General features: G+C 55.2%; 3 protein-coding genes across 16 annotated transcripts in view; 2 read left to right on the plus strand and 1 right to left on the minus strand.

Annotated features, from left to right (window-relative positions):
• Positions 1 to 4,679, plus strand: part of DDB2 (damage specific DNA binding protein 2) — a 19,848-nt gene extending 15,169 nt beyond the window's left edge. Inside the window, exons 5-10 of one of the 2 annotated variants that reach the window (XM_069554089.1) lie at positions 1,172 to 1,271; positions 1,363 to 1,540; positions 1,855 to 1,997; positions 3,657 to 3,821; positions 3,961 to 4,006; positions 4,300 to 4,679. In XM_069554089.1, the coding sequence (XP_069410190.1) occupies positions 1,172 to 1,271; positions 1,363 to 1,540; positions 1,855 to 1,997; positions 3,657 to 3,821; positions 3,961 to 4,006; positions 4,300 to 4,349 (682 nt within the window). In that variant the 3' untranslated portion in view covers positions 4,350 to 4,679. Of the gene's footprint in view, positions 1 to 1,171; positions 1,272 to 1,362; positions 1,541 to 1,854; positions 1,998 to 3,656; positions 4,007 to 4,299 lie in introns of both variants that reach the window. The other variant, XM_069554088.1, reaches the window with a different exon arrangement.
• ACP2 (acid phosphatase 2, lysosomal) lies at positions 1,056 to 12,279 on the minus strand. 4 transcript variants are annotated; one of them, XM_069554093.1, is made up of 11 exons: positions 11,831 to 12,279; positions 11,173 to 11,268; positions 10,796 to 10,882; positions 9,753 to 9,905; positions 9,543 to 9,641; positions 9,375 to 9,464; positions 8,815 to 8,947; positions 7,918 to 8,000; positions 7,695 to 7,801; positions 7,395 to 7,570; positions 1,056 to 5,660 (listed from the first exon to the last, which is right to left on the minus strand). In XM_069554093.1, exons 1-11 carry the CDS (start codon positions 11,942 to 11,944, stop codon positions 5,527 to 5,529), a joined length of 1,272 nt encoding a protein of 423 aa, XP_069410194.1. In that variant the 5' UTR covers positions 11,945 to 12,279; the 3' UTR covers positions 1,056 to 5,526. The 4 variants fall into 4 exon arrangements, with proteins under 4 accessions (XP_069410194.1, XP_069410193.1, XP_069410195.1 ...); XM_069554092.1 differs by having other exon boundaries at positions 1,056 to 5,577; positions 8,815 to 8,944; positions 11,831 to 11,992; XM_069554094.1 differs by having other exon boundaries at positions 8,815 to 8,944; positions 11,831 to 11,992.
• Positions 10,278 to 24,895, plus strand: NR1H3 (nuclear receptor subfamily 1 group H member 3). 10 transcript variants are annotated; one of them, XM_069554083.1, is made up of 11 exons: positions 12,029 to 12,198; positions 14,091 to 16,316; positions 18,678 to 18,757; positions 19,273 to 19,461; positions 19,943 to 20,209; positions 20,590 to 20,798; positions 20,905 to 21,084; positions 21,252 to 21,351; positions 23,981 to 24,094; positions 24,314 to 24,408; positions 24,600 to 24,895. In XM_069554083.1, exons 3-11 carry the CDS (start codon positions 18,715 to 18,717, stop codon positions 24,744 to 24,746), a joined length of 1,344 nt encoding a protein of 447 aa, XP_069410184.1. In that variant the 5' UTR covers positions 12,029 to 12,198; positions 14,091 to 16,316; positions 18,678 to 18,714; the 3' UTR covers positions 24,747 to 24,895. The 10 variants fall into 10 exon arrangements, with proteins under 10 accessions (XP_069410181.1, XP_069410184.1, XP_069410185.1 ...); XM_069554080.1 differs by lacking the exons at positions 12,029 to 12,198; positions 14,091 to 16,316 and adding an exon at positions 10,278 to 10,750; XM_069554084.1 differs by lacking the exon at positions 12,029 to 12,198 and having other exon boundaries at positions 15,902 to 16,141.
• Positions 24,896 to 25,500: the final 605 nt, after the last annotated feature.

The following is a 25,500-nucleotide window of genomic DNA, read 5'->3' on the forward strand; positions in this document are numbered from 1 at the left end:
GGCACAGGGAAGAAAGGGGTTAGCTCCTTTTCACCCTTCCCTCTGACTCTTTAGCTGCTACTCCTCTGGGCCAGGTGGGTTCCTGTTTCAGGGACAGGTTCTAGAACCTCAGCTTTTCTCGGCAAGGGAACGGTCTCAGCTCTTGTCAGTCCTTCCTGTATCCGACTAGACCTGGATTCTCACTGGACAAGTCAACATGGCATTAGTCTAAAAAACTACTTCAAGCCTGGAGCAGGAACTAAGAACTTAAGATTCCATTCCCTGCTTTCACTGGGGTGTAATGACCTGGCCAGCTCCTTGATGGAAGCCTAAATGGATAAAATCATGTCCACCAAGCACTTTGGACTGCTCAAGAGCATATGGCTAGAGAAATTACAAAATGCTTGTCACTTTGGTTTTCGGTCATAGAGATGACTCTGCTCCCGAGATGTGTGAGGGTGTGGGGTTCTACCTAGCACTGGCTGCCACACGGGGTAAGAAATACAGGAGCAACGGGACAGGTGACAGATGGACTTACTCTTCCACAAGGAGCCCTCCTCCCGAAAGATGTTTACAAGGGATGCAGAAAGCAGGGCAGCAGAGATTTGAGGGGAAAAGTGTGAACCTGGACTCTCCTGACTGGCTATCAGGATCCCTGACGCTCTCCCCACCCCGACACATCCCTTCCTATCAAGTGGTCTCAGGGACGGAAAGCTCGCTCAGAGTTGGTGTGCTTTTTCCCCTAAGTGCTCAGAAGGGGGCAGGAGTTCCTTTCCAGCCAGCAGTGAGGAAGTGTTGGGCAGTCCCTGTTTGGAGTGTCCTCTCCTTTGGCCCAGAGGGTGGAGAGTAGAGAGAGAAAACAACAGCTGAGTCTTTCTCAGGGCTCCAGGGGGCAAGCCCCGACTTGAGGACTCGCCTTGCAGCTCTGGGTTTGGCTGCTTCAGGGACTCTTACCAAGTGAGGATCCTGAGCCTAGAAGTAACTGGACAAGTTTCTGAGCCCCACCACCCCCATACCCTTCGTCGGGATGGTAGACAAGTCTTGAGTGCTCCTCACTGGGAGTCCATGACAAGATATTCATTCACTCAACAGATATTTATTGACTGCCGTGTGTGAGACATGAGCTGCAGCAGTGAATAAATGCAACTTGCCTCTGTCCCTAAGAGTCTTACAGCACAATCTCTCCCTCCAGCGTCTGGTTCTGCAGCCTGGATATATCTGTCAAAAGCCGAGTGGTGGTCACGGGAGACAACGTGGGGCACGTGATCCTGCTGAACATGGACGGCAGGGAGGTGCGTTCTCACGAGCCCAAGCCCTCCCCTTCCCTTCCCAACCCCCAGCCTCGGTTCTGCACCCCAGCCTGAACCGAGCTCTCGTCCGCAGCTTTGGAATCTGAGAATGCACAAAAAGAAGGTGACCCATGTGGCCCTGAACCCGTGCTGTGACTGGCTCCTGGCCACAGCCTCCGTAGATCAAACGGTGAAAATCTGGGACCTGCGCCAGGTTAGAGGGAAATCCAGCTTCCTCCACTCGCTGCCGCACAGGCATCCTGTCAACGCAGGTGTGATATACCAGACCTCGGCCTTCCTGCAGACCCCACCGACCCGCTTCAGGCTCTTTCCCGAAAAGCACAGAAGCCACTCAGCCGGGCCTTAACCCCGCACCGCGTCAGCCAGGCCGAGGTCCCGAGCCCTCCTGTCTCTAGCCAGCCCCCAGCTGCTGAGCCTCTTGGGTGTTTGTTCACGGCCCAGATCATGGCCCTGCCACCCGTCTCTAGGAAGCAGTGGGAGGGAGGTGCCCCTGCAGGAGGCCCGTGAGGGCCAGGATAGGGCCCACCTGGGGTCCCTTGAGCTCAGAGGCTTTTCGCTTTGCCAGCTCATTTCAGTCCTGATGGAGCCCAGCTCCTGACCACTGACCAGAAGAGTGAGATCCGGGTTTACTCTGCTTGCCAGTGGGACTGCCCGCCAAGCCTGATCCCACATCCTCACCGCCACTTCCAGCACCTGACGCCCATCAAGGTAAGTGATGCTGGGAAGGCGCCGCGGACATGGAGGCCTGCAGCCCCAGCCCTCTTCTCTCCCTGGCTCGCTCTGCACCTTTGGTCCAGCTCCATGAGCCCGTTTTGCTGAGTCTTCTTCATGTCTCTCTGATAAGTGGATTTTCCTGAGTTTTTTCCACGCAGCCCAGATCTCCTCTCTGTGGGGGCACTTTCTGAGATCCTGATCCGCTGTTCGGCCCTCAGTTTCAGCGACCTGTGTGTGCAGCTGACCCATGAGCTAACTTGGCTTAGTTAGCCAGATTCTCTAGCCTTAACCCCCAAGGCTTCCAACCTTCAAGTCCTCCATGCCTGCCGCCGCCGCCAGTCTGAGCCCCGCCAGTCCTCCTGCTGTCTAGTCGATATTCTTCTCTAGAACCACAGCCCCGCTTCGGGCCTCCAGAGCTCATGCCTGCACTTGTGTAGTCAGTAGAGCATAGTTCAGGCGGGCAGACCCCATTCCCCCCGGCCCCCAGGTTAGACCTTCAGCAGATCACTCCCATTAGGGATCCCGATGTCCTCATTTATAAAGAGGGAATAACGGTATCTGACTGACAGGTGGTGGTTGTGAGGTTGGACCCAAGTACTTAAAAGCATGTGGCAACATGCTTGGCGCCTAGGAAGTACTCAGGAAACAATAATGATTTGGTATCAGAATGGCCCCCGTGTACCTCAACCCTAGAGTAGGAAATGGCAGCCCACTCCAGTATTCTTGCCTGGAGAATCCCATGGACAGAGGAGCCTGGTGGGCTACAGGGTCACATAGGGTCACAAAAGAGTTGAGGGTCACACGACTGAGCAACTTAGCATAACGTACCTCGAGTCAAATCCAAGCTGTCTGTAACATCGGCCCTTCAGCGGTTGGTGTTCCCACTGATCCTTTCTTCCTTATCTCCCTCTTGGTATCAATCAGCCAGCCCAACCGACAGTGTCCCAGGTGTGACTTGTGACTTGTTTCCAAGCAGCTGCCTGTAGCACCTCTTTCTTCCTGCTTACCGTGTCTTGTCCCCTTCAGAACTTCCTTGAAAAGCTTTCTTGGTAAAATCCCACCCAGTTCTGTCATCCCAGTAGCTGCTGGGTTTGAGTGGGGTGATCTGGGAACAGAGGGATCCTCCCTCGTTTCAGCCACTTGCCATTTTCTACTCAACTCCCTGACGTTGGAGGGAGAGCCGTGGGATGAGCTCAGAACCAAGGTCCTATTTAGATCCCTGGGTCGGGAGGACCCCCTGGAGAAGGGGAACAGCAACACACTCCAGTGTTCCTGCCTGGAGAATCCCACGGAGAGGAGCCTGGCGGGCTACAGTCTACAGGTCGCAAAGAGTCGGACACGACTGAGCAACTATACTGTCGCTTTCACTCGGGTCATGCTGCTGTTAAAATACTTATCAGCTGGTACGATGTCAGGAAACGCAGAGAGAGGCGGCCTGAATGTGTCCTGAGGGTCACAGGAAGGCCAGCCGGGGTTCCACATCTGCGACGGCAGACGCACACATGCTTGTCTCTTGTTCCACGCAGGCCTCGCCTCCGTTGTTAAACTGCTGGCAGCTGTCTTAACTGTTGTTGTCAGTGGCAAAGGTACTTCTGATGTCCCTCTAAACGCTATTCTGCATTTATTCCTGTGACCTGCCTCTCCATCTCCTAGGCAAGCTGGCATCCTCGGTACAACCTCATTGTCGTGGGCCGATACCCAGATCCTAATTTCAAAAGTTGTTCCCCCCATGAATTAAGGACGATCGATGTGTTTGATGGAAGCTCAGGAAAGATCATGTATCAGCTGTATGACCCAGAATCTTCTGGTATCATGTCGGTGAGGCCTGGGCCCTCAAATGATAAATGGGAGGAGGCAGGGATTCAACCTCTTGGATCAAAAATGACCAGTTACTCCTCACATGCCCCTCTTCTGGTACCTCCACTCCCTCCTCACGCTCATCCCCTTATCTCTGCAGCTCAATGAATTCAATCCCATGGGGGACACGCTGGCCTCTGTGATGGGTGAGTGTACATGAGGCCGGTCAAGCCGAGCCTACTCCCCAAGGTTCAGTGCGGGCTCACCCCAGCTTAGCGCTGCTCCAGCCACCCCCAGGATATAGTCAGTGAAGATGGTAACCAGGAGCCCACGGTCTCTTTGGACTGAGGGCCGTCCTCCTCGCTGAGTCTTGGCCATAGCAGTGCCTGGCTGCTGCCCGGCTTCCTGGTGTCTCCTGACCAAGTGCTAGGTTCCCCACATCAGCTCTAAGTTCTCAGAGGCTGGTGATGGAAGGTGCCTCTGGTCTCACTCCTCCTAGGTTATCACATTCTTGTTTGGAGCCCGGAGGATGCTGGGACTCAGAAATGAGAGATGTTAATGAAGCGGGGGCCAAGCAGCGGCTTGGAGCCCCACAAGAACAAGTTCTTTAACAAGAGGCGGCTTCATATTAAAGGGCCGAGGTGCTGGAGTCCCAGCGTCGGAGCTGGGGCACTGGGACCACGACATGGGGACTGGACACGTGCGTGGACTGAGCTCCAGGAACTCCAGAGTTGGCAGACTCGCTGCCCCAGGGGCCTCTGCTGTATGTGGCCTGGAGCCGAGCTTCTCTCCTTTCTCCTCTCTGACACACAGTGCTCAGGTAGTGGTTTTTGATCTGTGCTCACTATTCACACGGCCAATAAAACCATACCCAGCTGAGCTTCTGAGTGGATCTTCCAGCTCTGATCTTGTCAAAGGGCTTCTCAGCTCCCCAGAGTGAAGAAAAGGCATAGAACCAGCACTAGGAGTCCCAGACCTTCATTCTCTGGAAGCTGGCTCAGGCCTGTTCTGGGCCACAGTCTAGAGCTGCTCAGCTCACAACCTAGGGATCCCAGCCCCACTAAGGGCGGGGACAGTGGTTTCAGGATTCTGTACCACAACTCACCATCCCCTCTCTGCCATCCCCGACTCCTTCCCAAGCACAAACCTCCAACTGGCTCAAGGTGAGGGGTGACAAAGATGCTGAAAGCATTATGTCTCACTCGAGTTAATGGTGGCTTCAGCTGGACAAACTTCACTGGCTGGCTCTTGGGTGATCTGGTTCCCTGACGGCCATTCTTCCCGCTAAAATGAGCACTGAGAGGTGAGAGGCAAGACCGTGTCCTTGGGGCCATCTGCCAAAGACTCTGGGTTGGAAGGGAGAGCAGGGTTTGATAGAGAGGCAAAGCAGATCAGCACCATCTCCTTCAGTTTTTTCCTCCCAGGTCCTGAGTGAAACTGGAGCACTTGTCTACATTTCACGTCCTTAGAAGGGAGCACGGAGGAGGCAAATCTCGTTTGGAGGAAGCCAGGGTCCGACACAGTACTTGGTTAACGTTGGGCACGTGGGTGACAGGTGACAGGTGCCTCGGGCCAAGCTGAGCCTCACTTGTTCATCTAGGTGCGGGTGATCAGAGGGAGGCCCAACCCAGGGTCTCCTGTCCATGGGCTGGGGAGCAGCAATAGTCAGGAGCAAGGGCCCAGCCCACCTCCCCTAGGAGGCAGAGGGAAGGGGGCTGAGTGGTTGTCAGGCATGGTCCTCCCCGTCCGGAACGTGGCGGTAGCCAGGAGGCTGGGCCTGCACCCGGAAGAGGACAGTGAGGAGCAGCACTATGAGAAGGAAGAGGATGGAGCCGCAGACGGCCAAGGCCACGATCACCTCTGAGCACGGCACCGGGGGAGGAGAGAAAGGTCACGTCAGTGTTCGTTCAGCAAGTGTTGGGGCGCCTGCCACATGCCAGGTGCCGTTCCCACAACGGGAGACCGCAGGTGGCCGAGGCGCAGTCTCCCGTGTGGCTTTTCCCTTCTAGGAGAGGAGGCACCATGACAGGCAACTGACAGAAAGGGCAGGTTAGCGGCAGATGCCGTCGAGAGAACCAAAGCCAGGCAGGTCACAGGCAAGGTGTCGCCGAGAAAGCAGCAAACTGACCTGAGCCTTGGAGTCACTGAGTGAGACACAGATCTGAGAGGCGTGTCCTCAGGCCAGTGGGCGGAGCCGGGGGGGAGGGGGAAGCAAATGCAAGAGAGAATTAGCTTGACATGGTCTAGGAAAGAGTATCACCAGAGCAGACTGAGCAGGGCCTGGGAGGCCACAGTGAAGAACGTGGGTTTTATCCCAAGTGACGGGAAGCCACTGGACAGTTCTGAGAAGGGTAGTGATGTGCACCGATTCGTGTTTTTAAAAAATTTAACTTTGCTGTGCTGACAGACTGGTAGGGCCAAGAACAAAATCACAAAGAACGTTAGGAAGCTTTTCAGTACTTCCGGCAAGAGATGGTAGACTGAGCTAGGGAGCCAGATTTTAAAGACTGGACTGGCAGGATATGCTGGTGGTTTGGAGGTGGGGGTCTGAGGAAGGGGACACTTGGAATAGCACCTCGGGATATGCTGTGCACCTCTGTGGCTGAGGCTGCATCTACTAAGGCGGGGAAGCCTGCAGGGAGAACGTATGGATTTAGACCTCCACTGTGAGATGCCTTAGTGGACATCCACGTAGAGACCTCAAGTCTGCAACTGGATATGTGAACCTGCAGCTCGGAGAGAAAGAGGTCACGAGTCATAAAAAGAACTTAGCATGGAAATGGTAACATGAGGCCATGAGGCTGCGTAAGCTCACTTGCGTAGATGGCATCAGTGGGGAAAGAGCCAGGCTGATGAACCCGGGGCCATCCGCTGGTTAGTGGGGAGGAGAAGCTAGTAAAGAAAGCTGCCTCGGGGGAGGGGAAAGGAAAACCAGAGAAAGCAAGGAAGTGGTCAAAGAAGGAGTGACCGATTCCATAACGCCGCTGACAGGTGAGAGGAGCTGACTTAAGAACTGGTCAGTTGGCTTTGGGGCAAGGGGAGGTCACTGGTCCTCAACAACAGTGACTTCCGTGGAGTGGCAGGTAACAGAAGCCTGTCCAGTGTGAATCTGAGAATGAGCAGCAAGGAGGTGACAGCAGAGTCTAGGCAACTCTAAAAGATCCCATCCGAAAGGGGCAGAACGGGAGTGGCAGCCGGAGAAGGAGGCAGGCCAGAGGAGTCTCTGTTGGGCTCTGCGCCGGGACTGATCCGGCAGAGCGGCGACACGGAGCACCGGGGCCCATGTAGAGGCGAAAGGAAACGAACCCGGGATGCAAGTGGAAAGGCGGGCCCCCATCGAGGGCTCACGCCAGCGAGAGGGCCAGGACACGTGGTAGGGGGCGGGTGAGACGGTCCTCTCCCCCCCAGCTGCAAGGCTTTCCTCCTGCTGTTAGACGGGCATCGCCTGAGGGCAAGGAGTGCATCTCAGGCTGGGAAGGGGACTGTCTGGGAACCTGCACCAGGACTGGAGGTGCCTCAGCCTCTGGAGACCTCTGGGTAGGAACCGGGAGCCATGCTGGGCCTCGGCCAGCACGGAGGCAGACGGCCACTCACCTGTGTCTGCAGGCCCGCCCGCCAGCTGGCACTCCTGCAGCCAATCCTTGGGCACAACCGGCTCCGTGAGGCGGAGGAAGTCCTGCAGCGGGCAGCGGTTGGGGCAGCCGGGCAGGGTCAGGGGCCAGGGGTCCCTGTGACTCTCATTCCGGAAGTACATCTCCACCGAGAAATTCCTGCGGGTGGGTGGGAGGCAGGTGGGCAGTGGTTCTCCAGGCCAACAGCGTCCCCACAGGCTGCCCACAGCCCCTCCCTCCACTTGGGCGCCCCTCCCGAGGGCAGACTGCGTGCTCCACTCACCCACTGTCCTCCTGGTACAGCTCAAACATGTGGCAGGACGCATAGGGGGCCTGCTCGCCGTTGTAGACGCCCAATGCCATCTGCAGAGCCACCAGCGTGGTGTCGTGCTGTAAGGGGGAGGGCTTCCCATCAGCACCACTCCCCCCGCCAACCCCAGATACCGAAGAGAGGAAGAACCCAGCTTCCGCGTGCCCTGAGCCCCCTGGGGGCCGGGGGAGCTCACCGCAGAGTAGACCAGCAGCTTAGGGAGCTGGGAGGTGGTTGCCATCAGCGTCAGGTTCTTCCGTATCTGAGCCAGCAGGACGCCTGAGGGAGAGAGTCCCCCGGTGTCAGCGGCTGCAGCCTTCACCGTCCTCCGACCAGACCTACCTGAGGGCCTCTCTCACCCTCTGCCAGCCCTGGGTCTGATCCCCAGCAGAGAGGACACGTCAGAGGAATCCCACTTAAGAACTTTCAAATTTACAGAAGGCAGCAAGATAAAACAAGATACCTCTATTTCAACACGGATGCAGAAACCTGCCCACTTATTCATAAAGAAGCTATGAGGCCCTGCCTGTGTTGAAGAATTACTCCAGTTGGGAACAAATATAAACCCAAGGCTGCTTCAGGGAGCACTAGACAGCAGCACCAGCCAGGGGATCTCTGTCAGGGGAAGACTCGGAGAACTTCCGAGACGCTGGAAAGGTCTGGCAGCTGGCGCTCCCTTGAGCGCTCAGATCAGTGTGTGGCCTGTGTACTACTCTTGGCCTTCTTTCAGAATGGCCCCTGGTGGTCCTTTCGGGGAGGTAGGGAGTTATTTGAGGGGACAGAGGGTTTCCTAATACAGGTGAAACTTAAGAATATGAATGGCAGAAGAGATACACACACACACACACACACACACACAAAAGATACACACCAGCCTAACTGTGGTCACTGGTACTAGTGACAGACATGCTAAGCACTTGGGGGGCTGGGGAGGCTTTGATGACTGACAGGATAACCAGGGTTCACGGGTCCTCAAAGAGTGGAGAACTCTTCAGGCAGAGAACTGAGCGTGTGAGAAGCAGCCCCCCCTGCAGAAAGTTTCTAACGCTGTCGGGTTCTTTCAGGGGAGTGACATGCTGGTCTAGTCACTCACCCCCCTGCAGCCGGGCCTTCTCTGCCTGCTTGTAGATCCCGAAGAGGAAGCGGAAGCTGAAGTCCTTCAGCCGGCTCAGACGCTGCATGGTTTGGGGCGAGGCCCAGGGCGGCAGGGGCAGCCCGTGTGTCTGCTGTGTGCGGCAGCGGGCAGGTTAGCTCCCCGGCCCAGGCCAGAGCCTCTCCCGGGAGCAGCTCTCTTCCCCGCTGGGATGGTGCCTGCGTGTGTGTGAGGGGAGGCAGAGGGTCTGGAACCGGGAGACGTGGTGGAGGGTTTCGAGGAGGCAGGGAACAGGAAAAGAGGCTCGGGTCCCAAAAATGTGACTCAGCAGAATGGAGTTGGATACCACGAGAGCTCTGGGTGGGGAGAAGTGGGAACTGCTGACCATCAACAAACTTGTTTCCCACTCTGAGGTTCTTTCTCACCCGTGAGGGAAATTCTTCTGTTTCACAAGAGGCAGCTTGCCTGGACCTCCCCAGGGGCATGGCATCAGGCACGGTGTTTTACTTGGCCTGGCCACCGGGCCTGCCGAGCTGTGAGAGAAGACCTGAGCCGCTCACCTCGCAGAAGAGCGTGTCGTAGACATTCCAGACGGTCTCCAGCGTCAGGTCCGTGAGCCCCGTCTCATTGGCCACCATCTCCAGGAATTGCTAAGAAACACGATCAGGGGGTCAGTCCTGCCCGGGGCTGAAGGTTGGGGTGGTGCCCTCCACCTCAGCCCCACTCACTGCATTCTGAATACTCTCGTTCTGATACTCAGGCGTCCTCCGGGTCTCATTCTGCAGCTGTTCAAAGCGGGGGCATGGGCCCAAGGGGAACTTCAGCAGCTGCAGGCCAGAGCGGGGGTAAGCAGAGGCAGAGAAGGAGTCGGGGATCAGCAGGCCAAAGGCCAGAGTCGTGCCTGCCGTCACCTCGAGAGAAGGGCGGGCCAGGCTTACCCTGTCCTCGGCAATGGGCACGGTGTGGACGGGGATAGGCTGCCAAGAAATGTTTGGGTTAAAGCGCTGCATCCCGTCGGGCGGGAAGAGTCCAGCCAGGTTGGCCTCCGCACTCATAAGCGTCCGGTCAAAGTCTGTGCTTCGCACATAAACCTGCAGAGATGACAACATCAGTCCCACCTGTGGGAGTCGGGGAGTGGGGGCAGCTGTGGCCTCACAGTGGGGCCCCAGTTCTTGCTGTTCACCCAGCAAATTGTGAATCCACCAGGCATCTGGCCTTCTCCCCTTCTCTGGCCTTCCCCACCCATCTTCCAGCCTAGACGGATGGGGTTGCTGTCCCCCCATCTGCAAAGAATTCCTGCGGGAATGGCTATAGGTCAAATGCCCCTCCCAGTCTAAAGTGCTTACTCAACAAGGCTCTCGGGTCTGCCAGCCTGCCTGGTTTATTACAACACCTGTCTCCCTTATCGATGCCTGGGTCCTTGGGGGCAGAAACTGTCTTTAATCTCACACACACACACACACACACACGCACGCACACACACACACACACACTGCTTAATAACTGGCTTACAGAGCAGGAGAGGAAACAAGATGAGGAACAGAGATAAGTGCCTGTGAAAAGGGAGGAAGAAGTTAGAAAGGGCAAGATCAGGATAGGGCCGGCCCTCAAGGAAACAGTAACAACCTGAGGGACACAGATTGGATCTGGCTGATGCACTGTTACACACAGTGCCAGCACAGTGCCTGGCCCGTAACAGTACTTGGATGGAAAGCCTGAGTTACTTCACAGAGTTGGAAACTACTCTGCGAGGCCCTTAGGTCTGGGCTTGGATGCTTGAACAGTTTGGCTTCTTCCCAAGCCAAGCAGGGGCAACTCAGCCTCCAGAGTTTTGCTCCAGACAGCCCGTGGACGCCTCATCCTGCAGCTGTAACCAGAGACGCACGGAGGAAGGCCACAGTGCCCGGGTCACCGGCAGTCTCCCCGAGGGCAGAGGGTGAGAACAGCCGATCCCTCCTCCCTCTCGAGTTCCCAGCCTTACCTCCTGCCGGTGGTAGGAGGCGTTGAGGAAGCCACGGTAGCGCTGTCGCAGAGCCTGGCCCAGCTCCCAGTGCTGCAGCATGCCCTCCTGTGGGCAAACCCAAGGGTTAAGAGGCCCCGGGGGAGAGGGATGGCGCATGAGGACAATGGGGGCTAGCCACGGCTGCTTTCCACCTTGAGGTTGGAAGCAGATGGGTTAATCTGATCCCACAAGTCGTTTATTAAGGGGTTGATTGTGTGTGCATTGTGTGTGCCCATTTTAATCTGGGCACAGATGAAAGTGAGCTGAAGAAATGTGGCCAAAGTCAGCAGCCACATGGGGAAAAGCAGTCTGGTGAGTTCCACAGCTCATCCTGAGAGAGCTGGCTCCTGACCCACCTTGGTTAGCTGACCAAAGCCCTGGGGCCATTTGTCTTCCTGATGGGGGTCCTTGGGATACGTCTTCACTGGAGAGCGGTCTCCATGTCGGTACAGCTGAGGAAAGAAAGTGGTGAGCCCAGGGGTCAGAGGGTCCCCTTGGTGTGGACACAGAGCCAACCTCTGCCCCATGTTGAGAGCCTTAACTCTACCCACGGCGAAAAACCCCAAACTAGAAGTCACTAACTTCTTGCAGCCTCCAGAGACTCTTAACTTGGTTAAGCAGTGCCGCTGGAGACCTTGGGAAAACCGAAAGTACAGGAGGGAAAGGGAAAGAAATGAAAGCAATGCAGGTGTGTTGTGGGGGAGGGGGACTGGAAAAAAAAATCACCAAAGGTTGCCTTAGAAGTGAATCTCTTATAAATCACTGAACTACATCCCACTCCCAAGGCAGACTCACCAATCTATCCTCTAATACAGAACTCCGTGCACCCTGCCCCCAACCCTAAATACCCCAGGGCTTCACAAAAACTGCGAACCCTGGCCCCCAACCCCGCAGGCCAGTCGTCTCCCCACTCGTCCAGACCCTAGACCCCAGCAAAGCCCCGCCCCTCCCTCCACCAGCAGGCCGGTGCCCTCCTAGCACTGGCCAGCCCTTGGCGACCCCATTTCTCATTACCAAGGTAACGAAACGCAGAGTCCGGGCCTGGGTGGGTGGCATCACCATCAGGTTCACACCAAGAATGAGCTGGAGAAGAGCCGCCCGGCTCCAGCCAAACCGCCTGCCCGCCATCACCGCTATAGTCTATGCAGCACAGAGGCTGGAACCCTCTGGGTGACACTTGCAGCAGCCACCCGGACGCACCCTTAAGAACACACGCCGGAAGTGCGCTCGCCGCCATCTTGGTAAAGGCGCGGGGCAGGGATGGGGGGAGGAGGAATCCCGGAGGGAATTCCTGTAGGAGGTTCGCGATCCTGCGGTGGAAAAGGAGCATGGGAATGTAGCGCGACCTCGCCCTGCAGAAAGGGTTTGAAGACCTCGTCCTGGTAAAGAGACCCCTGAGCGTGGATTTTGCCTCTGGTCACGGAGACCCACGTACCAAGGTGGCTCTTGAATTCGGCTGGACCGTGGCCGGGAGAGCGAGCGCCCCCTCGGGCCGGGGGGTGCCGTCAGGCTTGACCTAGAGCCAGAGCCCGTGCCGAATTGAGGCGAGGGGTGGCCCAGGGGTGGAATTTGAGCCTTGGCCCGGGCTCTTATTCCCTGAAAGAAGGCTTGTTCGGGGTGTAGGGCACAGGGTGTACCAGCCCTTTGGACTTCCTGTGTGCCTGAGGTTGGTCCCAGTCTAGCCTACTGCTCATTTCCTGAGCAGAGCTTAAGGTGCTCTCTCACTTCCCCTTCCAGTGCTTTTCCCTCTCCTCCCACCCGTCCACTTCCAGGTTTTAGATGATTAGAATCGAGATGCTGTGCCTCTTCTCAAAGGGGTTGGGTTGCACAGGATGTTCAGGCTCCAAAACCAAAGCAGTGAATCCTCAGGGGAGACATTTCAGACCAGTGGGGAGATATTTTAGGGGTAAGGGAAAAGAGGATATCATACAGTAGGAGTAGATGGGCTTTCCACAGAATCAGACAGAGGCCCGCTTGGCACTCATCGCTAGGATATAGGTGAAGCCAGTCTGGCTTCAGATCTTTGTGACTCTGAACTTGAGGAGGGACTCACTGCTCCAGGAAGTCAGGTCAAAGGCCATTGAGATGCTTTGATTCAGTCTGGCCCCTAGTAGCCAATTACCTCAGATCATTGGAGAAATAAAACCTGATCAGAACATGTGGAAGAAAGCAGAGTCATTATTTTGCCCCAGAACTCCAGATTGAATTATTTACATATATTTCAGGATCTAAACTTTGCTTCCAAAATTGTTATGGAGGAATGAATAGAAATTGAGAGCTGAAGGCTCTCAGAAAAATGTCCATACACAAATAGAATTTTGTACACAATCCCAAGAAGTTCATGAAGACCATTAATAAGCTTCATAAATCCGCATCTCTGAATCCTTGATGTAACCTAGTCCCCTTTTCTTCACAGATAAGAAAACAAATCCTAAAAGAGGAAGTGACTTGTCCAAGGTCACACAGTTTAGGAGACTGGATTAAAACTCAGGTTTTCTGATTTCTAGTCAAATTGTCCTGTTATAAACAGACTATTTCTCACAGGCTACTCAAACTGCATTGTTTAACTATATTCAGTGGCCCCCAAATATTTTCAATAAAGAGATTTCTAGCAAAGGAAACCTTTTCACATGGATGGGGTTGAACGGGACATGGTTAATTAACAAAATTCTGCATATTAATGGGAGTTGTTGAATATTTCATTTTAATATGCCCCTTACTCTCCTTGCAAAGTAGCCAGACTGTTGTGATATCAGAGTGTAAATCTCAGGCTTACTAAATTTTGGCACGTAGAACAAAAATCCCTTAAATTCATCTTTTGCTTTTCTTCCCACTTGCTCAAATATTTCTGTTTTCTTTGTGCCTGCAAATATCCGATGTAGGAAGTATTGATGGAGAAGATATTATTTCAGTTTTGATGGTGAGAAATAAACCCAGGAAGGGTGAGGATTGCATCACAGCACATGTTAGAGCCGAACGTGGAGCCCTGACTGCTGGACCCCCAGCTTCCGCATGTTTTCCACCAGATGGTTCTATGGTTCCCACATCTTGATTCTTAGCTACAGCTGCAAAAAGAATAGATGTGTAGATGGATACATGGGCCTCAGTTCAGTTCAGTTGCTCAATCGTGTCCAACTCTTTGGGACCCCATGATTCACAGCCCGCCAGGCCTCCCTGTCCATCACCAACTCCCGGAGTCCCCCCAGACTCATGTGCATCGAGTCAGTGATGCCATCCAGCCATCTCATCCTCTGTCATCCCCTTCCTACCTCAGGCCAAATAAATCAGAATCTCTGAAAAGAAGGCCACGTTTGGGAACCACTGCTCTACTCTTTGTTGGCAGAAGTGAACCTAAATCCGTGTGAGTTCATTGTTTTTCCCAATTGGGAAGGTAGTTTTGTATAATGGAGTGAGGTGGGAATTTCTTGTTTGAGCTTTTGAGTCAGCTACACTTGTGTTCAAATCTGAGATTTCCCCTCCTGCTAGTAACTACCTCTTGGGGTTTTATATATAAGGAGAAATAAAATAATACCTGCAAAGATAAATGTATGTCATAGGACCTAATAAATGTTGCTTTTCTTTTTTTCCTTTCTGCTGTCTATCATCTCTGAACTCACCGACCTGGAATTCCTGAGTTCTTCCCAGGAAGATTGGGAGGTTGAGAAGTTACTTGGTTGGCCTGAAAGATGACCGCCCCCCCCACCCCCCGCCACCTCCCACTCCCCACACTTTGCAGCCTTCCAGAATCGTAAGGGAGGCAGCAGGAAGCACTTGCCCCCCTCCTCCTCTGTACGCCAAGTGTACCCTGTGGCCTGCTTCAGGGGAGCGCTTTGAGGGGAGTTATGTAGTGGTGCATGTGACCACGGGCTGGGGGATGCGCCTGTCTTGGCTTCAGATTCCCTCTGGAGGTTGTGGGGAGCGGGAAGATCTTAAATGGAGCTCCCAGGCAGGATGCCTCCTCTCAGGATGGAGGAAGCACACAGGAAAGCCCCCAAGGGACGGGGAGGCCTTACACCCGACACCTCCTGGAGACTGGTAGGTGGGTTTGGGGGTCTGGCAAAGTGAGAGGCGATTCCTGCTGCAAGCAACTGACTGCTGGCCCTGGCTTGGGGAACAGGGCCCAGTCCTTAGTCTCCAGGACCCCTGTGGTTTGCTCTCCCCTCACGGGGAGGCTCCTGAACCCCTGTAACCTGAAGGGGTAACTCAGGCAGTCACGCTTCCTCCTCCTGAGACAAGGCTGGGGCTGACTCCCTGACGTGGGGAGAGATGGCGCCCTAAGCTGCTTGTTCAGCAGCCGGCTCTGGCCCGGGTCGGAGGGTGACAGAGGCGGCTGGCGTGTGGTCCTCAGTCCCAGCCTGTGGGGGAGACGAGGGTGTGAGGAGAGGAGCTGAGGATCTGGAGTGAATGAGGGTCTCCTCCCGACTCCCAGAAGAAAGGCCATCAGACCCCAGACCAGAGTGCTGGGTGTCTCAGTGGCGCCAACCCTTCTGGCCGCTGGAGGAGAAGGGAGCCGGGAGAGGATGTACGTGCTTGAGACGGAACCGTTTCAGTTGCCCAAGAGCCAGAGTCCCTGGTTTTTCACTTTCCCAGGACAGCTGGGGCCTTGTGCTCGTGACTCAGAGATGCCCAGCCCGGGGTGCCGGCCTTGTGAGGGGATGACCTTGTGATGAGAGGGAACAAGAGCAAGAGCTGGAGGCAGAACTTTGAGATGGGGGGTGTCAGAGGGGCTTTTCTGAAATGTGAAAATGAATACATGGGCAGATTTTGCAACACCGCCCAGCCTGCTGTCTTCTCAAGTTTTGCTCCCCAACCTCCACCCGTTCCCCCTGCCCCACCCTGACCTTCCTCCCGTCTTTCACCAAGCTCTTTGCTGTTTCTGCTCGCCCAGTGCCTCTCCCACCCAGTTCCCCCCACCCCGTGTCCACTCTTGCCCTGCTCCCTCTCCTCTTCCCTGGTGCCCTGTTCATCTCTGTGTCTGGCCCTCTGGCTGCCCGCCCTGGCCTCCTGTCCTTCTCTGCTTTAATGCGGGACCCATGGGAACTGGAGTTCACAGCAAAACAGGAAGAGCCTGTGAGCAGGAAACTGGGAGTGGGGCGGGGGAGCAACCAGCAGTAACCTCAGCCCCTTGCTTCCCACATCTGCACTGAAGCATCCCCAGGGACCCCTGCCTCTCCCACTGCAGCCCCCCCACAACCTTCGCCCATCTCGGCGCTTAGCTGGTCCAGCAGACCTGAGAGGCACCGCGCTTAGCTGGTCCAGCAGACCTGAGAGGCACCGAGACAAGCATCCTGGACTCTGACGCAGGAGAAAGAGGACGGGACTCAAGTGAGGACATCTGGATTCCAATCCCAGCTCGGCCGCTGACTGTGTGTGGTCTTGGGAAAGGCTCTGACCTGAGCTCAGTGTTCTCCAGAGTTACTGTGCCCTTCCTCCCTCCTGGGATGGCTCCAAGGACCAGAAGAGATAGTGAGGGGGCTGTATAGGAAATAAGCACTGGAAGGTGAATAGTGTTCAGAGTCAAGGTGATGGGAAGACCCATTGCAGAAGGGATTGGGAGGTTGGTTGCTGCTGCCATCTCTAGTACTCTTACTAGGGCCGATCCATCTGATACATTGTTTAATTGCCATCTGATACATTGTTTAATTGCCACGACAACCTTCTGTGGTAAAAGCCATTATTATTATCCCTGTTATAAAGATAGGGAAACAGAGCTTCAGAGACATTAACTAACTTAGTTAATCAAGTGCTATGTGCTGTGGTTAGTTGTGTCTGACTCTGTGACCCCATGGACTGTAGCCTGCCAGACCCCTCTGCCCATGGGATTCTCCAGGCAAGGATACTGGAGTGGGCTGCCATGCCCTCCTCCAGGGGATCTTCCCAGCCCAGGGATCAAACCCAGGTCTCCTGCATCACAGGTGGATTCTTTACAGCCAGAGCCAGCAGGGAAGCCCACTTAATCAAGATCACACAGCAAAAAAGAGGCAGAGGCAAGGCCCAAATTTGAATCCAAAACCTGAGCTCAGAGCCGGTGCACTGAAGCAGTGCTGTGGAGATGAAACTGACTCGAGGTAACAAGTATAGGATAGAAGAGGATCAAACTGTTTTCCTTGTTTATATTCATTCAACAAACGGGACCACAGTACCTACTCTTGTTTCTACTCTATGTCAGGTTCTGTTACAGGGGAGGTAAAATCAATCAAATGAGGTGTCCACCTTCAGGGCAGACCTCGGTGTTCCAGGCAGTGGGGTTCCAGGAAGGCAGGGCTATGGCCTCAGGAGAAGCAGGACAGGGCCTGCCTTCACTTGTGATGGAACCCTTCCTATACACACCCTCTCAGGTCCTCCGGGCTGGTACCCAGAGCCACAGCCTCTCATCCCAGACCATCCAGTGCTGAAGCGACTTCTTTCCATCCCCGCCTCGCCCCAACCTCTTCCCCTCTCGGAGGCCCCCACCCCCACCCCCCGCAGGGCACCCACAGTCAGAAACTCCCTGGAAGGCCCAGCAACCTGCCCGTCTCCACCCCTGGAGTTCTCGCAGCTTGGCCCCGGCCTGGAGATGGTGGGGAGAGCTGCTCGGCCCCTTCCCGAGGCAGGGAAGGCGGAGGGAGACTGGGAAAGCAGGCTGGGGCTCGGTGTCGTAATTCCGGGCCGGGCCGGGACCTTTGCTCTGCGAGATGTCTCCGGAGGGGAGGGGACGACGCTGGAGGCTGCGGGGAGTTGGGTGGTGGTGGTGCCTGGGAGGCAGCGGTTTGTGTAAGAGCCGCTCCGAGCCGCCGGGGTGAGGAGAGGAAGGGGAGAGCCGCGGGCCGCTCTGCGGGGACATGCTGCCGCCGGGCTCGGGGGGCAGGGGCCGCGGTGGCGCCGGGCCGAGGGGGCGGCCGGCCGGCAGGGGCGGAGTCAGCGCCGGGGGCGGGGGCGAGGAGGCTCGGGCTCCAGTCGCTTGGCCCCGGGCTCCCAGCCCCTGCCTCGCTCAGTTCGGGCGCCCCGGCCGCCGCCGAGGCCTGCGGACCCGGGAACTGCAGCATCCTGCTCTCCCAGCAAGGGGGCTCCAGAGACTGCCCCGGCCGGGAAGTCTGGCGGCCCGGGCACCGGTGGGTCTGCGCCTCAGCTCTGCCTTCGGACTCTGCGTCTGCGTGTCCGGGAGTGGGGGCGGGGGTGCGGGGTGTCCCGGGGCTTTAGAAAGGAGGTCTTTGGGGAGCAGCGAGGGAGGGTGGTGATGAAAGCGCAGCGCTCGCTCTAAGCCCCAGAATAACTTGTCGCGATCAGAGGAGGAGGTCTTCTGTGTGAACTTGGGTGACTCCCGGAGGCGAAAATTTTGTCCCGGGAAGTGGCAGGAGGGAGGTTTGTCTTAACTAGCGGTGTTTATCGCGGGGTGGAGGGAGTCTGGATCACAGAACTTGTCCCGGGTTCGGCCCAACGCCGGCGGTCCCCAGTGCAGGAGTAAGGGGAGGGGGCTCTGACAGAAGCGGGGGTGGGGGTGGGGGTGGGGGGGTCAAACGTTCCCTGACAGCCTGGAGGGGGCCAGGGAGAAGAGGTGGCACGGTAGCCAAGACATCAGAGCTGTCGACGGTCGGAGAGACCAGAGTTGGGACTCGACCTCGGCTCTACTGCTGCCTAACTGCGTGGCCATAGGCAATTTTCTTCGTGTCTTGTAACTCCAGTTTGCTCATGTGTAAACTGAGTTTAAGAGTAGCCCTGATGTCACAGGGATGTTGTGAGGAAGGCATGAAAAGCCTTGGCACAGGTGCTAACACATACATGGCAGGTAAACATAAGCTGATATATGAGGAGAGATAAAAGGCAGGATCAGGAGGGGAAGGGGCCCAGTTTGGGAAGAGTGTAACCTGGATCCTTCCTGCAGGACAGTCCCTCGGTAATGTCCAGGACTCCGGGAAGAGATGTCTTTGTGGCTGGAGGCTCCTGTGCCTGATGTGTCTCCTGGTAAGCGTGTTCACTCCAGCCCTCTCCCCTGAGCCTGGGCCCTGGCTCCTCTCCTCCCGCGGGAATCAGCCTCCTACATGACCTGCCTTCTGCCCTCCCCTGGAGAGCAGTTCAGAGCTGCTGTGGGTGTTGCTGACCTCCTTCTGCCCGGGTTACCTCTGCCCTGGTTCTTGTGCCTAGCCCTGGCAGATAACCTGCCATCCTTCTCAATCCAGGCTTGCTGCTGGGGAGGCTTGGCATGTCCAGGGCTTACCCAGCTTGGCTTTCAAGAGTTCTGTCTGATCTCTGAGATGGATGGACTTCAGCCCCCGCCCAAAGGATAGAGGTTAACATCCTCAATTAACGTGTTGAGGTGCAGGGGACTACAAGTGGCTCACCCTAGAGCCCACAACAATCCCAGGGTCCCAGAGCCAAAGCCAACGTTTTGCTGCCCTCTGTGGGCGGAGATAGACTTGCAGTTTCCCAGGAGAATGTAGGGGACCTGAGACCCTTTGTGTCTGTCCTTTGGGGTTCAGACTCTGCAGTGGAGCTGTGGGAACCAGATGCACGAGATGCAAGCAGCCAGCCCTTGGGAAGCAGCAAGTGCATCCTCAGGGAGGAATCCAGCACACCACAGTCCGCTGGGGGCACTTCAAGGGTGGGGCTGGAGGCGCCAGAGCCCGCGGCCCTGCTCCCTGGTGTGGAGGCCCCTCCAGAGTCCACAGGTGAGGAGCTGCCAGATTTGGAGGAGGGGGCTCCCTGGATCTGGGATCAGGGCTCTTTACCTTATGAGATCGGGGTTAAGTCCAAAGGCTTTGGCGTCAACTTGACATAAGTGATCTGAGTGTAAATCTTGCATCTGTCTTAGGCTCTTCACTCCAGTATTCTTGCCTGGAAAATCCCATGGATGGAGGACCCTGGTGGGCTACAGTCCATGGGGTTGCAAAGAGTCGGACACTAGGCTCTTCTGAGCCTCAGTAAAATGGAAATAATAAGAGCACCCATCTTGTAGGTGGTTGTAAGGATCAGTGCCTGTAAGGGCTCAGACAGTACCTAGGACAGCTTGGCGTATGAGAGCTACTTTCTTAGAATAGAGAGACTAGTCTTGGTATAATGAAGTGAATGAAGGTGCTCAGTGGCCAGTGGCCAGCTGAGCACTAAGCCTTCTCCCTGAAGAAGAACATGAAGGCTCTTCTCTGCATCCAGAGCTTCGTCCACAAAAGCGGAAAAAGGGGCCCGCCCCCAAAATGCTGGGGAACGAGCTGTGCAGCGTGTGTGGGGACAAGGCCTCCGGCTTCCACTACAACGTGCTGAGCTGCGAGGGCTGCAAAGGGTTCTTCCGCCGCAGTGTCATCAAAGGGGCACGCTACGTCTGCCACAGCGGGGGCCACTGCCCCATGGACACCTACATGCGCCGCAAGTGCCAGGAGTGCCGCCTTCGCAAGTGCCGCCAGGCGGGCATGCGGGAGGAGTGTGAGTGTCTGGACACTGGAGCTGGGGGCGGTTAGGCTGATGGGGAAGAGGGGACGTGTGGCTGCCAGGGTCTGGGGGCAGACAGGCAGCTGAGTCTGCAGGCCTTCCTAAGAGTGGATTAAAGTCTCTTCTTTAGGGACTCCCCTGATGGTCCAGTGGTTAGGACTCTGAGCTTCCACTGCAGGGGGCTCAGACCATCCCTGGTCTGGCAACTAAGATCCCATATGCCACATAGCATGTGTTTTGGGGTTTTTTTGTATCTTCTTTGTCTGTAACCAATGCTCTCTTTTTTTCTGGAGCCTCAAACTATTCCTGTGCCCCATCCCTGCTTCCTGTCTCCCCGCTTCTCCCCTCCTCACCCTGTCCTGCTCTCTTCTCAGGTGTCTTATCAGAAGAACAGATCCGTCTGAAGAAACTGAAGCGGCAAGAGGAGGAACAGGCTCAGGCCACATCTGCACCCCCGAGGGCTTCCTCACCTCCCCAAGTCCTGCCCCAGCTCAGCCCGGAGCAGCTGGGCATGATTGAGAAGCTAGTGGCTGCCCAGCAGCTGTGTAACAGGCGCTCCTTCTCAGACCAGCTTCGAGTCACGGTACCTGAGAGCCCTGGGGACGAGACGGCTGTGCCCAGAGCCCCAGGTGCTTCTTGACGTCCGACTCAGGGCGCTTTGTTTCCTTCCTCCTTGCCTTTCTGGGCAGCCTTGGCCAATGGCACCAGATCCCCAGAGCCGGGAGGCCCGTCAGCAGCGCTTTGCTCACTTCACCGAGCTGGCCATCGTCTCTGTGCAGGAGATCGTGGATTTTGCCAAACAGCTGCCAGGCTTCCTGCAGCTCAGCCGGGAGGACCAGATCGCCCTGCTGAAGACGTCTGCGATTGAGGTGGCTGGCAGGCATGGGGGTGAAGGGATGTCTGTGGGAGGAGCCTCCAGCCAGCCCCCTGGAAAGCCATGTCCTCCCCCCACCCCCCGGCCCGGGAAGTAGGGATGAGGGGCTGCCCTTTCCTCGAAGGTGCCCCAGGCCGAGACCAGCCTGATCACTGTGTGCAGGTGATGCTCCTGGAGACCTCTCGGAGGTACAACCCTGGAAGTGAGAGTATCACCTTCCTCAAGGATTTCAGTTATAACCGGGAAGACTTTGCCAAAGCAGGTGAGGACTGAACTCACACACGGGCTGGGCTGGATGGACAGATGCATTTTGTCCCGTCATGCAGGGGATCCATAGTGACTACAGAGCTGCAGGCCCGGGGTTTGGGCAGCTGCAAAGGGAAGGACCCACCTGTTTTTCCAAGACAGAAAGTTGAAATCCTGATAGTTTTCCCTTAACTGCCCCACACAGATTCCTGGTCTCTGTTGAATTAGGCCAGTGGTTCTCAGACTGTGCTCCCAGGAACCTGAGGCAGGGTTTCCACAGTGTCACCTTAGAGCAGACATGTCCTTCACCCTAACTTTAGCCAAACAAGAAGCTCCATTTAAATCTGCATTATATGCTGTGCTTTTGAATAATATTTTGCTGGAAGAAAAGATTTGCTTGAAGAAAAGCTAGGAAAAATACTTGAAAACCTCACTGAGCCCTTTTGTAGTCAATCACGAAAAACCTTTCACAGACGTGCTCTTTAAGGATCACGCGGACTGATTTCCTCCTTTCAATTGTGCTTTCTGAGGAGGCGTGGCATTGGCGTTAAAACACAGCAGAGATGCCCAGATGGGGCAGTTTTAGGATAAGAGGGAACACTTCTGTCCCCATCCCATAGCTGGAGGACTTTCTCCAAGAATTAGTCACAGTGCTGTTGTCTATCTGATACTTGCTTGCAGGCTAAGCAATGTTGGTTTCCTCATATTCAGTTGCTGGTGCCGTTTGTGCTGTGGGAGAAGGGTTGGAAGGTAGAGGGTGTTTTGGAGGGACAGGACTGAGGCTGAACAAGAGACTGAGTGGTTTCACACCTGAGTCAGTGGGTCTGTAAAATAGGGCTGATGCTGACTCTATTCTCAGGTTTGGAGGATCCTGGTTTCCAGGGCAGAGTTCAGAAAGGTTTCTGGTGACTCAGGCCAGCTCTTGTCTGATCACAGGCCACCCAGTGAGCTTTCTAGGTAGGACTCCCTTCACCACAGGGCATGGGAGGGCTGTGTGGGCACCTCTAGCCTTCTACAGTGCCCGGTGTGCTGCTTGAACATAGAGACACCTAACAGGAGTGATGTAATGACTTTTTCCTTCTTTAGAAGCCCAGCCCTGCCCCCTTTCTCTACCCAACCACGGCCTTCTCCTTCATAACACCCTCCCTTCTGAACCCTTGCCTGTTCTCATGTCTGCGTGTGTCTTTCGGCACTTATGGACTTGGGCCATCTGAATCTGCATCTATGTATCGATTCATTTATATAAGCGGTTCTCAGGCCGTAGTGTTTGTCTTTCGTTTCTCATGTTTTCAGTGAGGGGAGGAGGACGGCGGTGCTCTTTGGGTAGGTCTCCCTCCCCCTCTACCTCCACTGCCATATGCTGCACGTGTGAGTGACTAGTGACGTGAGCCGAGCACATTGGGGGTGCTCACTCAGCGAGCAGCAGTGGGCCCTCACGGGAGATAAAACTCTAAAACTGGCTCGTCCTCCCAGGGGGCTGTTCCGCGCCATTCAAGGCTAGACACCTCACCAAGAAGTGCTTTCTAAACAGAACTTGTCCACAAGTGGATCAAGACACAGTTGATAAACATCGGGGTGAAAGCACAGGAAGTGACTAATCGAGAAGCCTGGAATGGAAAAGTTAGCAGACGGTTGCTAAAAGACATCCGAGAAAACCTAGGGATGGGGTAGGGTGGGGAGAGTTTGACTGTGTTTGGGAGAAACATTCATTAGAACGCTGTCCTTTAGAACAAGTCATGACTTACTGAACTTCAGTCTTCTCAGTAAGAAGACTGGTTCTATTTTTTTTTAAATTTATTCAACAAACACTTATATGGCAGTTATTACATGTGCCACTCATTATTCTAAGGACCCATTATGAGGTAGGTACTATTATTATTTCCATCCTAGAGATGGGAAAACCAAAGAGCTTAAATAACTTAGCCAAGGTCACACAGCCTAGGAAGTGGTAGAGCCTGGACTCAAACCCAGGGAGTCCAACAACAGAGTCCACACCCTCAGCACACTGCTGTCTCCCCTGTGATGTGGAAAATGAAATGAATTGCTACTATTCAAAGTAAGGCTAGTTGTCAGTGAAGAAGTCTTTTTGTAAACAAACATAGAGTTGCCTCTATTTCTAGTAATGTGGGGCCCTGAAGAGTTCTAAGAAGAATCCTAACAATTATTATTGTGATTATTTAATTCAGAATGTCCTATATGCTGGGTGCAGTGCAAAGGGGTCTGTATGCTTTACCATTTAACCATCACAACAATTCTGTAAGTTCAGATATGATTCCCACCTCACAGAAGAGGCTTAGAGAGGCTAAGAAGCTTATCCAAGGTTACACAGCAGAGCCTGGGGACTTGAGTTTCCTGGTAGCTTCCAAAATTGAGCCATGCTGCCCATGTCTCACAGGACTCACCTGGTGGCTTAGTGGTAAAGAATCCGCTTGCCAGTGCAGGAGACCCAGCTTCAATCCTGGGGTCAGGAAGATTCCCTGGAGAAGGAAATGGCAGCCCTTTCCAATATTTGTGCCAGGGAAATCGCATGGACAGAAGAGCCTGGTGGGCTACAGTCTCTGTGGTTGCAAGAGAGTCAGACATGACTTAGGGATTGAACATCAAAGCCCATGCCACAGTCCCCAGCCTCTCCTCTTCCTCCCCAGGGCTGCAGGTGGAGTTCATCAACCCCATCTTCGAGTTCTCGAGAGCCATGAACGAGCTGCAGCTAAATGATGCTGAGTTTGCCTTGCTCATTGCTATCAGCATCTTCTCTGCAGGTGCGGAGGAGGGGCAAGAGGGAAAACCAGCGAGAGACTCAAATCAGAGAGGGCTGCAGGCGCCATGGGACAACGATTGTGGGGGTGGAGGCCCTTGCTGTGTTCCTGTGGGATGGGAGAGGTTGGGTGCGGCAGGTCCCTATTTCTGGGGCTGTGATTTGGGGTATGGAAATGAGACCCTGGCCAGACCTGCCACTCAACTCTGTTGGTGACCTGTAGACCGGCCCAACGTGCAGGACCAGCTCCAGGTAGAGAGGCTGCAACACACATATGTGGAGGCCCTGCATGCCTACGTCTCCATCCACCACCCCCATGTGAGTCTCCCCGCTGTCCCTCCTCCCTCCTCTCCACAGCTCATCCCCAGCACACCTGCTCTCCCTTCTAGAACCCCTCCCTGACTGCATTGAGCACAGCCACTTCTCTGCCTCTCCCCCAACTCCCCTCCCCCTGGCCCCTCTTCCCTGGGGAGAGACAAAAGGCCCTACTTGTCCCTCTCCTTTCCTAGGACCGACTGATGTTCCCAAGGATGCTGATGAAACTGGTGAGCCTCCGGACACTGAGCAGCGTCCACTCAGAGCAAGTGTTTGCCCTGCGCCTGCAGGATAAGAAGCTTCCCCCGCTGCTCTCTGAGATCTGGGACGTGCACGAATGACAGTTCCTCCTTCGTGTCTTCTGTTTTCCTGGGCTGGATGACTGAGGCTGGGTGGCTGCCTCCTAGAGGTGGAGCCAGATGAAGGACAAACATTCCTGAGGGCTGGGCAGAGGAGATCCTCACGTGGCATTAAAGGAGAGTCAAAGGGTTGGGAGTTTGTGGCTGCTGGGTAGTCGGGATATCCACACTGCGCTCCACGTGAACACTGTGTGAACCCTGTCAAATGGATGAACCTGGGGGCCCCTTTGCACAAGGCTCTCCAGGCGCTGCCCAACTGCTTCTACCACTTCCTGTTTTCCCCCACAGGGCCCCCAGAGAAATTCTCCACTGTCCCTCCGGCTTGGCCGTAAATGCCTCGGGGCTGCCACACTGAGAGGTCTGGCACTGTTTATATCAGTTCCGTTCAGTTCAGTCGCTCAGTTGTGTCTGACTCTTTGCGACCCCACAACTGCAGCACGCCAGGCCTCCCTGTCCATCCCCAACTCCCGGAGTTTACTCAAACTCATGTCCATTGAGTCGGTGATGCCATCCAACCATCTCATCCTCTATCGTCCCCTTCTCCTCCCATCTTCAATTGTTCCCAGCATCAGGGTCTTTTCAAATGAGTCAGCTCTTCGCATCAGGTGGCCAAAGTATTGGAGTTTGAGCTTCAGCATCAGTCCTTCCAATGAATATTCAGGACTGATTTCCTTTAGGACGTTTGTATAGGAAGACCAAAGTGAATTTAGAAGGAGAGAAACCGATTTCTGGATTG

This window comes from Ovis canadensis, chromosome 15, assembly GCF_042477335.2.
Source record: "Ovis canadensis isolate MfBH-ARS-UI-01 breed Bighorn chromosome 15, ARS-UI_OviCan_v2, whole genome shotgun sequence".
Taxonomy (NCBI): Eukaryota; Metazoa; Chordata; class Mammalia; order Artiodactyla; family Bovidae; genus Ovis; species Ovis canadensis.

Coding starts and splice junctions, on each gene's coding strand:
- ACP2 (XM_069554090.1), bottom strand. CDS start 11,944: ATGGCGGGCAGGCGGTTTGGCTGGAGCCGGGCGGCTCTTCTCCAGCTC. Junction 9,642..9,752: donor TGCCCATTGCCGAGGACAGG/GTAAGCCTGGCC, acceptor TCTGGCCTGCAG/CTGCTGAAGTTCCCCTTGGG. Junction 8,948..9,374: donor ACGACACGCTCTTCTGCGAG/GTGAGCGGCTCA, acceptor TGCCGCACACAG/CAGACACACGGGCTGCCCCT.
- NR1H3 (XM_069554080.1), top strand. CDS start 18,715: ATGTCTTTGTGGCTGGAGGCTCCTGTGCCTGATGTGTCTCCTG. Junction 19,462..19,942: donor GGCCCCTCCAGAGTCCACAG/GTGAGGAGCTGC, acceptor CTCTGCATCCAG/AGCTTCGTCCACAAAAGCGG. Junction 24,095..24,313: donor TATCAGCATCTTCTCTGCAG/GTGCGGAGGAGG, acceptor GGTGACCTGTAG/ACCGGCCCAACGTGCAGGAC.